The following is a 19,007-nucleotide window of genomic DNA, read 5'->3' on the forward strand; positions in this document are numbered from 1 at the left end:
CCTGAGAATGATATGACTGTAGTTGAACCTTAAGGGATTTAATCTTGCAGTGTTTTATAAAATGATTCAAAATCCAGAAATACGAATCTAAAATACAATAAACTTGGTGGTCTGTAACTTCGTGAGAAGGGAGATGACCAAGCAAACATGACCCTCAAACATCCTCTCAAGTGACCACAAGAGTCACTGTACCTGACAGAAGTAGAAAGGGCAGGTTTGTGGTTATTGGGACAAGGGAAGAGAATGAATTGATTCCCCTTGACCATTTCACATTCTAGGAATGATTTTGTCATACCAAATGGATTTGCTATCATTCTTCCAACAAGGCTTTATTTTCCTTTGTGTGTTTTTTCCTTCTCTTTCAGGCTGAAATCATTGATGTGAGTTATGGAAAGGCAGATGATTTAAAAAGGATAAAAAATATGAGAAATATAACAAACCAGATTGCACTCCTGAAATTAGGAAAATTGCCACTACTTTATAAGGTTGGTCCAATGGTTATTTTTTGGTGGTGGGATGAATATATGTATATTTTTTGCTTTATTGCAGTTATATGCCTCTGTGAGTGTGAAGTGAGTGTGTTGCGTGTGTGTGTGTGTGTGTGTGTGTGTGTGTGTGTGTGTGTGTAAGGGAGGTAGAGAGTGTCACAGCAAGATGGCTTTTCCAAAACAGAACATTTTAAATTAACATTTTTAAGAAAAAGAGGTTGTTATCCTTATAACTTAATACAGAAGATACTGTAAGCCAAGCATTAGTGAGTTTGTGAGACCTTGATAAAATTGGCATAAATTTCATAATGATACCTGTCTGGAATACTGAAAATGAGAATAATGGTGTCCTCTTCTTATGACATATGTTAAACTTTTAATCTATTGACAAAACTGACTAATTACTATATTGTTTATGTTATACTAGTATCTGGCTGATTTATACTCCTTAGTGATTGATTTTGTCAACTGTATAACTTCACAGTTACTGACTGTGCTAGGAATTTAATTGAACGGTAATATGCTTAGGAGAAGCAGATTCTTGATTTACTTATTTAAATAGAAGTTTATTAACACTTATCCATCAGATGCATTTACATAATTAAAGCAGTTTGATCTAAGTATCACATAATGAGCCACCATCATAGACAGCCACTATTGCTCATTTGTACTTAATTTTCTTTTACTATTAAAAATAATGGTCAGTATAGTTATATCACTGAAACTATCTGGTTCTGAAGATCTATTGGCTTTATCTTCATCCAACCCTAGATGAGCTGTGTTAATTGCCAGGTCTGAAAAAGTTTCAGAAATCTGTTGGCATACTCTGTAAGGAGACAAGAGTACATCGTGTGCCTGTTTTTTATTATCTTCCAAGGATGCCCTTACACCTAAATCAGTGTGTGATAATATATAACTGTCCAGAATTTTAAGATGGTCATGAAAATATTGTATACACTGCTATAAATTTTTACAGGATAATTTGCCAACATGTATTAAATGCTTTAAAATAATCACATTTTGATCCAGTAATTCCAGTTCAATCAATATACTCTAAAGGGAAATAAAACAGAGTTGATAAACACAATGATGACCAGTGATGTGACAGAATATCCAATTAAGTATTGAAACTTATGCTACATTTGTACAGCTGAATACTGTACAATAATTACAATTCAAAGAAAAATAATGATGTGGAAATTCTCATAAATCAAACAAATAAGTTATAAAGAGGACATTTATAATCCTATCTAATAAAAGAGAAACATGGTAATTGGCATACAACCACTACCCTTCCCATTGGCTAATCAGGGCAATATGCAAATTCACTGCCAGCCAAGATGGCGGCCGGCAGCCAGGCAGCTTGAAACTAACATGAAGCTTGCTTGCTTCAGTGACGGAGGACTCCAACATTCCCTGCCTGCCTTGCTGGCCTCTGAGCTGCAACTCGAAGCAACTATGTAACAAATATAGAAGCTAAACAAAACTCCAGAAACCTGCTTTAGTCCGCCGGGCTTCAGCCAGCAGTATCGCAACATTGTAAGCAAAGGCCAGAAACCTACTTTCAGCAGCGGAGGCCTAAGAGCTGGAGCCAAGCCTCAGAGCTAAAGCTGGCCCAGAATAAAATAAGACAAAAGAAAAAAGGAGTGGTTTGGAGCTTCAGTCACCCCCAGCCTGAAAACAGCCCTCAGCCCCTCACCCAGACTGGCCAGGCACCCCAGTTGGGACCCCCACCCTGATCCAGGACACCCTTCAGGGCAAACCAGCCGGCCCCCACCCGTGCACCAGGCCTCTAGCCTATATAGTAAAAGGGTAATATGCCTCCCAGCACCGGGATCAGCGAAGCCGCGAGGCCTCCCGGCACCGGGATCAGCGTGATGGGGGCAGTGCCCAAACCCCCTGATCCCTCTGCGGCTCTGTGTGTGACAGGGGGCGGGGCCACAACCTCCCTATCCACCCTGCTCTTTTCATGACAGGGGAAGGCACCTCAACCCCCTGATCAGCCTTGCTCTGTGCCTGATAAGGGGGAGCTCCCCAACCCCCTGATTGCCCTGTGGCTCTGTGTGTGACAGGGTGCGGTGCCCCAACCCCCTGATCGGCCCTGCTCTGTGTGTGACAGGGCGTGGCGCCCCAACCTCCTCCCCCCACACGGCCCTGCTCTGTGTGTGATGGGGTTGAGCCATAACCTCCCCATTGGCCCTGCCCTGAGTGCGACAGTGGCTGCGCACCAGCCCCCTGATCGGCCCTGCTCTGTGGGTGATAGAGGGTGGCGCCGCAACCCCCTGATGGGCCCTGCTCTGTGCGTGACAGGGGGCAGCGCCCCAACCCCCTGATTGGCCCTGCTCTGTGCATGACAGGGTAAGGAGCTCCAACCCCCCTGATGGGCCCTGCTCTGTGAGTGATAGGCGGTGGCGCTGCAACCTCCCCATCAACCCTGCCTTGAGTGAGACAGGGAATGGTGCCCCAACCCCCCAATCGGCCCTACCCTGAGAGTGACTGAGGGTGGCATCACAACCTCCCGATCGCCCTGCTCTGTGCATGACAGGGGGCGGCGCCCCAACTCTGCAATCGGCCCTGTTCTGAGCCCGACCAGGTGCTGCACCTAGGGATTGGGCCTGCCCTCTGCCACCCGGGAGCAGTCCTAAGCCAGCAGGTTGTTATCTCCCGAGGGGTCCCAGACTGGGAGAGGGCACTGGCTGGGCTGAGGGACGCCCCTCCCCCCCGAGTGCACAAATTTTTGTGCACCGGGCCTCTAGTAATAATAATAATAATGATTATGTTATTCTTATTGTTAGTGTAATATTGTTAGTAATATGAGCTGCATATTATTCTAAGGACCTTTTATGTGTTATCACATTAATCTTCACAGTAACTCTATTTTTGAGATAGAATGGTAACTAAGGCAGAAAAAGAATAAGTGACTAGCTCAAAGGTGAACAGCTACTTACATGAATCAATAAAGATTTACATTCAATCAGTGTCATTTCATATCCTGAATCTTTAATGTGTATGTATAGGTGTGTGTATGGTGTAGTTAGACAGGTAAGTAGATAAATGATGATAGATAGATAGATAGATAGATAGATAGACAGACAGATAGATGATAGATAATGAAAGAAAGGAAGAAAGAAGAAAGAAAGAAAGAAAGAAAGAAAGAAAGAGAGAGAGAGAGAGAGAGAGAGAGAGAGAGAGAGAGAGAGAGAGAGAGAGAGAAGAAAGAAAGAAAGAAAGAAAGAAAGAAAGAAAGAAAGAAAGAAAGAAAGAAAGAAGGTGAAAATGCAAAATTGGAGTTTTTAACTGAGATTTTAATATATAAAAGAATAGATCTTTCAAAATGAGTTACCCAACACCAATATTTCAAACAAAACAGTTGAAAACATTTTAGACAATTATTAAACCCCTTACTTTTGTATGGGGTAGGAAACGTTTGAAGACTTGGGGGAAAGGATTTTTTGAATTATAATTTTGGAGAAATATAAGTTCCACTGCAAACTTAGTGACTTGGGGCTTCCGTGGAACCACATGGAGGGTTTAATGAATATACTCTGCAGTATGAGAGGCATAGTAGACTGGTGTCTGACTCACCTGAGAATCCTAAATATAAGAGATACGTTTGCTTAGCATCTAACAAATGGTGCATGTGTTGGGAGTGGTCTGGGAGCCAGAGCTGAGAGCAGAAAATGCATGTTTGTTTCCCATGGTAACATTGTTAGTAATATGAGCTAAATATTTTGCTAAGTACTTTTTATGTATCATCACATTAATCCTTACAATAACAGTATTATTGATGTAGGGACTATGGTTATTTTTAATTCATAGATGAGTATCATTAGTCAGTGGTGAAGAAAATAAAACAAGAGTTCACTCCTTCTCTAATAACAGACCTGATCTGGTGGAGGGGTAAGAAGATGAATTTCAAGAATAGAATTTTGATCATGGTATCAGAACTAGGCATTCTAATTAGTTACTTATGACAATTGGCTCAAATTAGACTTTTTATTACCAACTAGTGGCTCAGTGCACAAAAATTCGTGCACTTGTGGGGGTCCCTCAGCCCAGCCTGCATCCTCTCGCAGTCTGGGACCCCTCAGAGGCAATCTGGGAGCCTTGCTCATTACCGCCCACCTGCTCCCTACTCCTTACTGCTCAGCTCGCTGCTCCCTAGTGCTGCCTTGTAGGCAGAAGAGGCTCCTGCCACCACCACTGCACTCGCCATGCTTCTGGCTTCTAGTTGAGCATCATTACCCCTGTGGAAGTGCACTGACCACCAGGAGGAAGCTCCAGCATTGAGCGTCTGCCTCCTGGTGGTCAGTGCACATCATAGCGACCAGTCATTCTGCCGTTTGGTCAATTTGCATATTACCCTTTTATTATATGGGGTAATCAGACGTTTTCCTCTAAGTGTTTAGGAAAGAATGTTCCTCTCTAGACATGGATTAAAAGGACTTAAAAGGATATGGGAAACAAAGTAACACTGTCCTGAGTACATTCCATGAAGTTTGTTTAACCTACCAGAGATAATGGCTAATATGGTGTCAATGGGCAGGGGCCAATAATATAAATTGGGTCCATGAAAATATGAATAATTTCTACTGCTTTATATTTTCCTGAAATTTTAAATGGTCTATAACAGTTTTGCATATACTATTTTGTAAAAAAAATCTTCAAAAATTAAAGTAAACATAAGGCATTTAAAATTTTGTTCTAACAACACTTATGGGCTAAATGGTCAAAATTCTTACCAGTAGCTAATGGGTTAAGAAAAAAAACAAATTTCTTTTTATTTGTATTTGACTTATCCAGAGACTATTTTTTGAAAACCATGGCCATATCTATAAGGTAGTGAATTAGTGGTTTATCTAGACTAGGACACAGTTATTAAGAACCTGGTGTATTTTCCCCGATTATCTTCGTTACAGGCCTATAAATAGATTTAACAAAGAGTTCTGTGCAGAATGCCCCATCCAGACAGAGAGCCTTGTCACAAACTTGGCATTATTTTCTAGGCAGAGGAATCAAGGCATCCTTTCTTTAGCCTTCCATTCTGTTTTCTGTGGCTTCTCTCAGAGATTTGGAAGAATCACTGATATCATAGCTATTAATACGAATTCACAAAGTAAAGAGAAATAAAACATGGATTAGACAAGTTAGTTTATACAGCATGATTACAGCCAAGCTTACTTCACCTGTTCATCAAATATATTCTGGGACTGAAATTTGAAAGTGAGGGAGTTCAGTAATACAGTTAATTGAAAAGGCAGAGGACGGATTGACTTCTATGTGAATCACAACTATGAATCATGATTCTAAATGAGCATCTGTACTGAGAACATGCAGCAAAATTAGTAAAGAGAACAGTTAATGTTATTTTAGCTGTACAGTAGTTTCTAAGTCATACTTCAAAATTGAATTTGGTAGGGAATCTCTGAATCCGAGGCAAGAAGGGCAAAGGAGGAGCACAGTGGGATATTAATGTCTCTCTGAAATAAGTAGAAAAATAGTCTACACCCAAGATGAAGGGGACCTCATTAGATCCCTTGTAACTACTGTGTACACGCTAACTTAGGCTCCAGGAAGGAGGTTCATGAGAAAGTCTCCACATTGTGTAGCAGGGACTGTGAAAGGCACATGACTTTTAGATACATGCTACAGAGAAGAGCCAAACCAAGTCTCCAGACTAGCTTGGACTAGTCCCCTTATGCTTAAACCTTAGAGGGAAGGCTTTATTTTAACTTTGTATTTATAGCAGTTTATTTTATGGGATGGTGCTTTAATTCTGTAAGCTTTAAGACAGAATATTCTCTTATATGTCATAATGGATTCAGGTAGGTTTCTCTCAGTGACAGTCTGAGACACAGTAAAACACATTCTATAATCCTCATACATTCCCAAATTGCTGACTAGCACTCTAGTATGGAATTTATTTCATAAAATGCAACAAAAGCATTTGGCTTTCTTCTTAAAGCCATTTTCACATTCAAAAAAAATCAATAATGACAAAAAATCACTGTGTACTCCATGACAGCTAGACATCAAGTAAATCCCACTGAAATGTGAAGATTAGGCCATTGTCTGTGTCCACACTACTTATCAGTCCCCTATCTCATAGGAGTGGAGTTTGTATGTATTGAAGTTACAGTGAATACATGTCTATGCCTTTGGGCATGGTGAAATCACACACAAAAATCCACAAATGCTATTGCCATTTTTATAAGTGAAATAACATAAACATCTTCCTAGTACTCACTGTTATATAGTAAGACATCAGTAAATATTAGCAGATTTTTGTATTTTCCTTAGATATATTTTATACTTATAACTTTAATAATCCAGGAACCAAAATATAGTTTTCTACTAAGGAAACAGTTTTGCATACATTCATTAGATATTATTTATATTAAATATCTATTGCATATCATATGGGCAGTGTATAACTTACCTAACTACCACTTAAATCCATAACATGCTTATATAGGTAGGCATTTTGAAAGAACTTGGAGGAAAATGAGAGGTAGGAAACAACTGTTAGGCTTTTATACTTCTAAATAGATTGTTTCTCACAAATTAGGAATAAATGGTACTACCTAAAGAAAATAAATACCACACACTTTGAGTATACCTACATAATAATATAATTTAATAACATTTACTGACCATTTGAATGATATGAAGTCATAACAAGTGACATCATCTATTAAAAAGGTTGATTTTTACATATACATAGTCAGCATAAGTAATCCCCATGTATTCATGCAATTTTGGCCCCAAAAATGCTGCCAAGCGCTTTGTTTTTCCTAACTAAAGTTTATAGTGTAAGTTAAGAAAGACAAAAAAGAAAGAGACAGAAGATAGAGCATGAGAGAAAAGAGGGAAGTAAAGAAGTATTTCAGTCAAGGATTTGGATTATTTCAGGTGTGATATGGTGTTGAAATTTTAGTTTAAAATTTTCTTACATTTGAATTTAGAATATGCTATCTTAAAGATAACTATGAAATTTTGCATGATTCCTTTCACATCTGCACTAATATTATGTAGAGTGATGATTGTTAAAAAATAAATTAAAATAAAGAAGTCTTGGCTCTATATTAACACATTTTAAAAAGAATTCACTTGATGTCTAATTATTAATCACTAGCTATATGGCTCTAAGTTCTCTTTCTACTTTTCCATTCAGTGTCTTATGATAAAAATAGATTAATTATTATTATCTTGTTCAGGAGCACATTGACAAGGAGTCCTAAGCAGCAGCTTGTACTTTAGCAATCTGTTGTGGCTATAAAATATGTGGAGACAAGTTAAATTACTTCTGGAAAGAAACATCACTAAAAATTAATACTTGAAGAAAAATACCTCTCCCTACAATTTACGTAATTAAAATTGCAGCTACACGATATATTGTATCTGTCTTAAAATTCAATAGATTTTTAAAATTTTTATAGCAAATTAATCTTTAATAAGCTATAAAATCTTATTATAGCTAAGTAAGCTTAAAATAGTCTCACTTGAATTTTGACAATAGTATACACCCATCAAAGTATTATCCATTTTATAAAAAGCCTATGGTCATCACACCATCATGTCATAATGACTGGTCAGTGGGTGGGCTGGGACCTGACTGGAGGATTTGACCAGAGGTGCAGGTGGGTTTTTGGGTCCTGCCTCCTTTGGTGGCAGAGGTGTCTGTGGGACTCTTTCTGGATCTCGCCTCCCGTGGTGGTGGCGGGGGCAGCCACGGGACTCTTTCTGGGTCCTGCTGAGCCACGGGACTTTGGGTCCTGTGTCACACGCGATTTTGCGCGCTGGGCCCCTAGTTATACTAATAATTATTAACATACAAGTTAATCTATTCTCATAAATAGTCATTAAATTTCTTTTTAACTGAAAATATATATTTACTCTTTTATGCAAAAGAAATTAAAAAGGTTTTATAGCCTGTTATATAGTTCCAAATAAAGGTTTCATATTTTTAGTAATATGTCACTTGAAAAAAAAAAAGGCTTTCTATTACAGGTAAAAAAAAAAAGTTACTTTTATTTATTAGATTTACATTTCCAAATTTTATTAAATCTTTACCTTAATTTTGTATATTTTCTCTTGCATTGCATTTTAGATTACGCCTAAAAATTTCATTTAAATATAACATATTTATTTATTTTATTTTTTAAATATATTTTATTGATTTTTTACAGAGAGGGAGGGAGAGTGATAGAGAGTTAGAAATATCAATGAGCGAGAAACATTGATCAGCTGCCTCCTGCACACCCTCTATTGGGGATGTGCTTGCAGCCAAGGTACATGACCTTGACCGGAATCAAACCTGGGACCCTTCAGTCTGCAGGCCGACGCTCTATCCACTGAGCCAAACCAGTTAAGGCTATAACATATTTCTTTAATAATGAATATATAATTTGAACATTACAGTTATCTAATCTCTAAATTTTAAAACTCTTACAACAAGAATAACTGCAATCATTATTGGAATAATTCTATATTTTAAATCAATTTTCTATTGGAAAATTTAGAAAGATTAAAGAGTATAATTCCAGAAATATACACAGTATAATAGAAGACTTAAATTTTAACTATTATTCACAAGGAAAAAGTACAGCAGATTATTCAAAGAAAATCATGTTTATTCTTTAATTTTCAGTTATAATTTTCTTTTTATGTTAATCTAAATCTAGTAGGTTGTTAAAATTGCTGGCACTGCCTATTAGTAAAGAACATGATTGTTTTTCGTAAGTACTTTGATTACCTATAGAAAACTTCTTTTGTAATTCTCATACAAAGACAATTTCAAGCAATCTCAGGTTAAATGTTATCCTATCTAATAAAGACATAATATGGAAATTGACCATCACTTCACAACAAAGATGGTGGTGCCCACAGCCAATAAGGAGGGAATATGCAAATATGCGACAAAGATGGTGGAAGCCGGCCCAGAGTGAAGGCGAGAGGCGGCTCTTGGCCCTGGAGCGAAGGCAGGAGGTGGTGCCTGGCCCCGGAGCAAAGGCCTGAGTCCTGGGTGCTGGAGGGAAACTGGTGCTGGCAGCCAGGGGAAGGAAGGCCTATTCTTGCATGAATCTTCATGCATCAGGCCTCTAGTCTACATATATATAAAAGGCTAATATGCAAAGTGTCCCCTCAGGAGTTTGAACAGACCGGGAATTTGATTGCTTGCTATGACATGTGCTGACCACCAGGGGTGGCATGAAATGAAGGACAGCACCTGCCAGCAGCCAGCAGCCAGGGAACAAAGGCCCTGGCTGACAGCTGGCAGCTGGGGAGCAGCTGGGGAAGGAAGGGCCCAGCTGGCAGCCAGAAGGCCCCGATAGGCCTAGGGACCCTACCTGTGCACGAATTTTGTGCACCAGGCCTCTGGTCATATATAAAATGAGTTATTGAATAAAATTCAGGAGGAGCCCTTACAGTTCTAGCATGCCTTGCTTACTTGCCATTGTTCCAATACATGCCTGTTCTAATACACTTGTTGGCCTTTAAATAACAACATATCTGTAATTAAGCAATAGTATAGCTTGGTGATAGTATTATAGCTGTTGAAACATCTGTGATATAATATAAAATTTATTTTTGATTCTGTTAAGAAAAGGACAATTTTAACATTTTATTAGAACTGGTAAATAAAAAAAAATGTGATATTTAGCAGAGTAAATGAAATTGACCTGTCTTCCAAATTACTATTAGATTACAGATAGTCAAGTGTTGTTCTATCCACTCCAGATCCTTTCTTCTGAGAAATGTTATGTGACTGCCATAGGGAGCTATCTGAACTTTTCACACATGTGTGGAATGCCTCGTTTAAATTTTTGTTTTGTTGAATTTATAATACACGGTGGAGCAGCAGGAGGTTTATAGTTGTGACTATGAGAAACACAGTTTATTATTGTATTATTATTTATTAAATATTCTATTATTTTTCATATGAACAACTGTAAACCTATTTCCCCCCCCCACACACACACACACCCTGTATTAAACACAATGAAGCAAATCAGCCCACATTGGCTTCCTGTGGTATGATATGTGCTGACATATTCTGCTTCAATATTTGTAGTAATTGCTTTCAGCATGTTTTGAAAACAACAGTCTATTTTGAAGTAAAACAGAGATAACTTGGTAATTTCAGGGTATGATTCTGAGTGGACCAAATGATTTATTGATAGGCTCACTAATGAAATAACTTAATTTATAATATTTCCAAAAATTGTCTGCAGTATTCTGGATTCTTTATTGTTTGTCAGTTGTAGACAACAAAACTAAATCACAGTGTTTTACTGTGTAATTAGAATCAAATAGGTAGAGCAACCTAAAGTGAAACATGGCTATACATGGCATATTTCATATGATGATTTGCAAAACATATAAGAATGTTTTCCTTGGGTTTAAAAATATTCCTAGTATGACTTAGTAAATATGTATTTTTTTTCCTTCTTTTTGCCTGACTTTATAATCTGTGTGCTTTGATTACAAAACAGGCAGATACAATCTATTTTCAAAATAAGTTATAATACAGATCAGGTAACTGATAAACCAGGAAAAAATTTTGTTTTGCAATTAATTTGAACTTCTTTAAAATTCTGATTGATTAGAAAGTACAGTTCTAAAGTCATTTGCCCTAAAACTGGGAAATGCATGCATGCAGATGACACTTCACAAGTTGCGTGTGAGACCATGTTTGGTGATTTGAGAGGTGCTGGCAATAGTCTCTCTAGCTTAAATTGTATTTATTAAATATTGGTAATTAAAAATTTGCTACTTTATGTATTCAGTGGGAAATTGTTAAAATGTCACTATGTTATCTGTGGGAGTGGAGTTATTGTCTTATGTCGAGGGAATGAATATCCTGAGGCCGCCACTAGAAAAAGGAGTTTCATGGAAAGCTTTATTGATAGTGTGAAATTAAGGGGGTTCCCCTCTAAGGGTCCATTTCTGTCCCTCTCGCCATGGGAAAAGCCCAATCTTGTCTCCAGCAGGGCCAGAATAAAGGCCACTGCCCATAGTTTTTGCTCCGTATCAAAGTCCAGTCCAGTCCAGCTTCCTACATGTGAAGTCTGCACAGCCATGGCCTACATGGCTATGGAACGAGAACTCAGGTACTATACATACTACAATTCATAAATATTTTATTGAAATGTAATTGATAAAATAATAACAATTTAGTATCTTTAACAGGAAAATCAATGGGCTGCAATGCTTCTGAAAAGCAGATACTTTATGAATAGTTTACTTAAGTTGGCAAGTTGCCGAGCTGACATTTACTCTTACCTCACATCTCATGGCTCAAGTATAGAATCTGACTAGTTATATAGGGTTTGAATCCCAGCTCAACCACTTAATCACTAGGAGTCAGTCATCAAGCCTTTTAACCTCTATAAGACTTAATTTTCTTCCTTGTAAAACTAGTATGATAGTGTTGTTTTTATATCATCTCATTTTTCATAAATGCTCAGTAAATGTTCATTACTACTATTGTGTTATAATGATGCTAAAGGAACTTTTTTATTATCTGAAACACTGTAATTTACTTTCAGATACATTATTTCATATAAACACTCATAATCCTCACAAAACCACTGTGATGTAGGGATGGTCACTGATCTACAGTGAGTAGCTAAGTCTCTGAGAGTTTGTCTTACTCACGGTCATACATGTAATTCACAGGAGAGATAACACTGTTATTCTAAACCCTTTCTGATCCCACAGCTCCTTAGTTTATCTGTGTTTATGAAGAAACTTTTACTTTCAGTGGCCTTTTCTTAAACATTAGCATGTGGCTTCGATCATGGTTCTTAACAACTGAACAAGTAGTTTTTTCAGATTACTCTCAAATGTTTTAGAATGAAAAACCTACCCATGGAAGATATAGCACATGTGGAAAAAAAATAACATCTGGAGAAGCCAGGTGATTAGCATATGAGTGTTAATCATACTATAATTTCAATTCTATTGACATCTTAAAAATAAAAAAAAAATTCAGTGCCTCAGTGCTTGAGTGTCAAACCAAGAATCAAGAGATCACGGTTCAATTCCTGGTCAGGGCACATGCCAGGGTTGGGGGCTCAGTCTTGGGTGGGGGTGTGCAGGAGGTAGGCAATCAATGATATTTTCTCCTCATTGATGTTCCTATCTCTCTGTCCCTCTCCCTTCCTCTCTGAAATCAATAAAAACATATTTTAAAAAATGAATAAAATAAAACATTTCAAAATAAAATAAGTGTCTGTGGTGGAGGTGGAGGTGGGAGGAGAGTGAGGGTGGACTTATCAGGATTCTCAACAGGTGCCTGAAAATGCTTCTCAATATAATGTAGTCTGTCCTCCCTCCCATGGGAGCTGTTTGAGTGGTTACAAGATATGCTTTCCATTTGAACAAGATTTTCCATTTAGGGGGGTCTTTCAGTAAGCTTCTGCCCTTAGTCAATTGAGCATACTAATAAGAGGATTCAGACTTACAAACTTAGCTGTCTAAATCTGACTTGATTTAAGGGGTAAAAAAATATTACATGTTATTTTCCATGCAAAGTATTTTTTAAAAAAATCAACCAGTGGGTTTGATACGGTCATGAGGGTTAAATTCATGCACATTGACTGAATTTTGATATTTTTATCAGATTATTGACTGTCAGGAAATCATAGCCTTAGGCGCCTAAGAAAAGAAAGAAAGGTAAACCTGAATTGGTGTTCAATTTGTTTCGGACCAGAGTTCCTGGTAAAATCGTAGGGCGCTTGCATGTCTGAGCTCACTTGTTATGCGAGAAGCTTTCTCATTAACTTCTTCGGGAGAGTGTTGCCATTAAATCTGATCTTGAATGAGAAGAACTTGTAACTTGAAAATGTTTATGAATATTTCATAAGCATCGTCTTAGGGTGCATGCTTGTATGTGATAGCCTGGCAAAGGTTGACAGATATGTGGAATACTGTAATGAGTTGATGGATGCATATGGAATGTCTAATGGAAAAGTGAGAAGTGCCCGCTGGGCTGCTGTGAACATCTTCCGGTGTTGAAAAGATTTTTGTTGGCTGTTGACAAAATCCTCACAGCAATGATAGTTTCTAATTAATGGGTTGAAAATGACCCATTTATTTTATTGCACTAACTAGGTCTATTAGAAATGTATCTAGGGGAAGCATCAGTGATTTTTTTAAAATAAAACACTGTAAAAATACATATCTGAGAGAAGTAGATCTTAATGAGTAGGTGCATGCATTTTTTTTCCAGGTGGGGATCCTATTTAATTATATTCCCTTGCTGCTTTGATGTCTCAGAATCCCAAAGAAATTTCACAGTTACAGAGGAATATGAATAGTTTGGCCCAAAAGCAGCAAAACCAGGAGATATCAGGACACTATCATTAAAAACAAACAAGCAAAAACTCAGTGGGTTAATCTTTGCAAGAGAAAGATATGCAAAAGTGGAAAAATAACATCTTTAGTGGAATATCAGGTTCAGTTTGATTTGCATTAATTTAAAATGGGTAGAGGAAATTGAGGAATATAATTAGCAGCATTTGGTGGGTCAGGAAAATGTGGTGAGTCATTTAATTGGGAGTTACTTAATCTGAACAAAAGAAGGCTCAAGAGGAGAAAATTTAAAACAATTTTTAGGCACATGAGTTTGCATGTGTCATAAAATGAGGATCTGTTCCAGTCTTTCAGAGGTTAAAGATCTAAAACTTGGGCTTCAATTGTAGCAAAATACGTTTATGTTACACATAAGTCATTTTTCAAAATAAAGCTCATTAAATACTAGGAAAGGCTTCCAAAGATGGTTGTCCCAGTTGGCTTCTAGAACTTTTAGAATGCTTAATATTTTATATAATGCTTGTGATATGTATATATATGCATTTTAATAATTAAAAATATATCAATCTTAGATATTTCACTCAAGGTATGGAGCTATGTTTGATATATGTTGTTACACAAGCTATCTACCTTTCTCTTTAGACCCCGTTAAAAAACAAAACAAAACAAAAAAACCATAAAAACAAAAGAAGGCCCAATGTCATTTCACATTAGTAATGTGGTGTGCTTTTTTTTTAATTTCCATTTAAAAGACTAAGAAATGTGTCCTTTCTGAAAACAGAGAACTTGGCATTTATGAGCTCATTTCATTCATTCTAGTAAGAGATGGTTAAGTTGTTGGACCTTTTAATTCAATCTATGGCAAATTCTATACTTTTAAAAAAAGTCTATTCCAGGTTCACATGTGTCTTTATTAAAAAGAAAAATCAGCCCTGACTGCTTTCGCTCAGTGGATAGAGCGTTGGCCTGCAGACTGAGGGGTCCCAGGTTCGATTCTGGTCAAGGGCATGTACATTGGTTGCGGCCACATACCCAGTGGGGGGTGTGCAGGAGGCAGCTGATTGATGTTTCTCTCTCATCGATGTTTCTAGCTCTCTATACCTCTACCTTCCTCTCTGTAAAAATCAATAAAATATATTTAAAAAAAAAGAAAAATCAAAGGCCATTTTTGTGTACTTTATTAAGAAAATTGGTTAACATATTTCAATTAAATTTTGTAAAGTATGAATGTTTAGTGTAAATAGAGGATTTTGAGAGTGGATGAATTCTTTCCATTTGCAAAGTTGACCAGTGTCTATACTAATCTGGCTAATAAAGTCCTGACATGTTTGGACTCTGTTGGTTTTATGGAAATAATGCTGCCACAGCTCACTGCTATAATCTTAGCACGGTCTGCAAAGACTATTTTAATGAGGACCAGACTTGGATTTTTTTCTCGTTTTTGTGAAGTCATTTGCAACTTTAGTAGAGTCAAAATTGGTTATATTTCATTCTATAATAATAATGTTTTTTGATAAGTTCATGATTCTGATTGCCTGAAAAGGAAGGGGCCTTAGAATGCACTCCTGTGCAGATTCCCAGAATAGGCTCTAAAAGGGAGAGAGGATTGAAGCCAGACGCCATGGCCCTGTCCATCTTATGTTTACTATAGGATATGGCATCCAAGTCATTTGAAATGAGCTACTTAAGCTTTATGTTACTCCAGTTTCAAGTAATCTTGTGACAGAGCTAAGATGAATTAGCTTATTGAATCTGATTATCGTAGACCATGATTTCTGTTAATAACCATGTTTATCATCTTAATGTCAAATTTGCTTCTAGCAATTTACTTGATCACATACATGTATGATGCATTGAACCTGCTGCACTTGACATCAGATACATATTGAGGGTTGAGAGGCTTACTTCTGTTATATCATCCCAGGTATTACCCTCTCTATTCCACAGAATAGTTTAAAGTATTCATTTTTAAATATAGAGAATGTATTTGTGGAAAACTCAAAAATCATATTAACGTGCATTCCATTTCTCATATCAAATGGGATTATTTCATCTGTAATTCTAGGTCCATGAAAACCTAATGCTATAAATTACTTCATCAATTCTCTTTGGTTATTTATCTGATTTAAGGTAAGAAACTGGTATTTTACTTTTAAGTATCTACACTAATAAAAGAGAAAAATGGTAATTGGTGTACGACGATACCCTTTTCATTGGCTAATCAGGGCTATATGCAAATTAACTGCTAACTATGATTGGCAGTTAACTGCCAACTAAGATTGGCAGTGAACTGCCAACTAAGATTGGCAGTTAACTGCCAACAAGATGGCGGTTAATTTGCATATGTAGGCACAATGTAGGGAGGTGAAAGGGAAAGCAGGAAGAAGCCCCCTGCCACTGACAGTGATCAGAAACCCAGGGGGGAGCTAAGAGCTGGGGGGCAGGGCAAAGGCGGCCCTGGGGCCGCCTTTGCCCTGCCCCCCAGCCATGATCGGAGAATCAGGTGCCTTTGCCGCCCTGGCCAGTGATAGCAGGAAGTAGGGGTGGAGCCAGCGATGGGAGCTGGGCACGGTCGAAGCTGGCAGTCCCGGGAGCTAGGGGTCCCTTGCCTGGGCCTAAAGCGGAGCCCACGATCGCGGGGCTGCTGCAGCTGCGGGTCCCCGCTGCCCGAGCTGGACACCTCAGCCAGAGGCGTTAGGCCTGGGCAGAGGCGGAGCCTGCAACCGCGGAGAGCTGGGGGTCCCCTGCCCAGGCCTGACACCTCTCCTGGAGGACTCAGGCCTGGTCAAGGGGCCGATCCGGTGATTGGTGATCGGAGGGTGATGAGGGTCAACTCCTCTGGCCGAGGCATCAGGCCTGGGCGGGGTGCTGAGCCGGGGATTGGGGGGATATGATGGTCCCCTTGCCCAGGCCTGAAGCCTGGGTCAGAGGCGTCAGGCTTGGGCGGGGGGTGGAGCAAGCGATCAGAGGGAGATGGGGGTCCCCTGCCCAGGCATGATTCCTGGGCCAGAGGCCTTAGGCCTGGGTGGGGGCCAGAGCCAGTGACCGGGGTGAGATGGGGGTCCCCTGTCCAAGCCTGACACCTCTGGCGGAGGCGTCAGGCCTGGGCAAGGGGCCGATCCTGCGATTGGAGGGTGATGGGGGTCAACGCCTGAGGGCTCCCAGTATGTGAGAGGGGGAAGGCTGGGCTGAGGGACACTCCCCCCCACACACACACCCAGTGCACAAATTTCGTGCACCGGGCCCCTAGTCTATAATAATAAAGGGTACTATGCTAATTAGATTGGACATCTTCCGGACGTCATTCCGGACGTCCTTTTGGACAAAGCCAGGGTGGTGGGGGCCGAGGCAGTCAGGGGCAATCAGGCCGGCAGGGGAGGGCAGTTAGGGGGTGATCAGGCCATCAGGGGAGCAGTTAGGGGGTGATCAGGCCAGCAGGCAGAGGAGGTTAGAAGCGATCAGGTCAGCAGGCCTGTGGTCCCTCCCCCAATCCCTCCCCCTGGCCAGCAGGCCCCAATTGGCCCACTGCCCGCCCATCACGGTGGTGGCGCAGCAGTGAAGGGGGGAGGTGGGCAACTGTGTGGTGGTGGGGCACCAAAGGTGGCTTTGGCATCTGGCGTCCATTTCTTTTGCACCCCACCAGCGACCTTTTCCTCCTCTCCCAACCCCGCCAGGGCCTTCGGGCCCTGGGCTGAGATGGGGAGCCAGGGGTAGGTGGCGGCAGACGTGGCCCTTTTCCCAAGGGGGCCGAGGGCCGGCTCCCTCCTCTGGGACTGGCAGCCAACCACCCGCCCGCTGTGGTGGCAGTGCAGCAGCGAGGGAGGGAGGAGGGGGGGAGTCGGGGAACCACATCTGCATCCAATGTCCATTCCTTCTGTGCCTAGCCTGGTGACCATTGGCCAGGCCAAGGTACCCCATCTCTGCACAAATTCATGCACTGGACCTCTAATATTTTTATAATAGGATTACAAAGTGTGAGAAATGTAAATATAGTCATGGTAATATAGCAATAATTTAACAATAATAATGTGCAAATAACATGCATAAGAATAAGAAAAGGAACAATATTTGATTTACATTTTATATTGCCCCTATAGAGTAGGCATTTTTTTAAAGGTCTACCTCTAAACATTTACTCTAGTTAAAATCATGGCTTATGTAATTTAATATCAGATTCCTATAATGATTTTATTGTATTTTTCATTTTAATTGCAAAATATTAAGCTTCACATTGTTTACATTTTGCTTGTAAGTTCATGAATATGTAAGAACATGAATGCTTATTGGATTGCAACATATGTGTTTGATAGGATGCTGCAGTCATTGTGTTTGTGTTATCTTAGAATTTATCTCCACACTTTGTCTATAGACATGAAAATTCACTGTTATTATTCACCAAGTTTTAATTTGATAACATATTTGCAAGTAAGCAAATATCTTTGTATAAGTATTTTATTTTAAAGTAGTCAATTATAATATAAATTTCTATTTCAAACTAATGCCAAGGATTTTAATTACTACACTGGGTTATCTTCCATATTAGAATTTTACATTTTTAATTTATTTAGGAAACATTATCAATAAAACTTTTCTATAATAAATTCTCAATTTTAAGATGATTGACAAACAGGATAAGAAATTTGCATAGATCAAACAGTTGTTGCATAGATCAAGAAGAGACCACTTATTTTCCTTTTTAACAGTGACATGAGTATTTTGTAATGAATACTATGTATGTATTTATGTCTATGTATGGTAAAATATATTTTCATCAATTATTTGATATACATCTGTGAAGAACATTGAGGTGTTTTTTATAATTTTTCGTATACACTTACGTTTATTCAAAGTAATTTGAAATGGGGGGGAGGGAAGAGATTAACCAAAGATCTTATATGCATACTAGAGGCCCGATACATAGATTTATGCACCGGTGGTGTCCCTCAGCCTGGCCTGCGGGAATTGGGCCAAAACCAGCAGTCCAACATCCCCTGAGGGGTCCCAGATTGTGAGAGGGTGCAGGCCAGTCCAAGGGACCCCACTGTTGCACTAATCCATGCACTGGGGCTCTAGTTGGTGTATAAAAAAGCCATAGATTTCTGGGTGTTAATTTTGTATCCTGTTACATTGCAGAATTCATTTATTAGGCCTAGAAGTTTTTTGATAGAGTCTTTAGGGTTTTCTATGTACAATATCGTG

General features: G+C 39.2%; 1 protein-coding gene across 3 annotated transcripts in view; it reads left to right on the forward strand.

Annotated features, from left to right (window-relative positions):
* NAALADL2 (N-acetylated alpha-linked acidic dipeptidase like 2) overlaps positions 1 to 19,007 on the forward strand; it is a 1,191,965-nt gene that overhangs the window by 674,908 nt on the left and 498,050 nt on the right. For all 3 annotated transcript variants that reach the window (XM_059687069.1, XM_059687068.1, XM_059687067.1), the window contains one exon: positions 366 to 485. In XM_059687069.1, the coding sequence (XP_059543052.1) occupies positions 366 to 485 (120 nt within the window). The remainder of the gene's footprint in view (positions 1 to 365; positions 486 to 19,007) is intronic.

Source organism: Myotis daubentonii, chromosome 3 (assembly GCF_963259705.1).
Source record: "Myotis daubentonii chromosome 3, mMyoDau2.1, whole genome shotgun sequence".
NCBI classification, from domain to species: Eukaryota; Metazoa; Chordata; class Mammalia; order Chiroptera; family Vespertilionidae; genus Myotis; species Myotis daubentonii.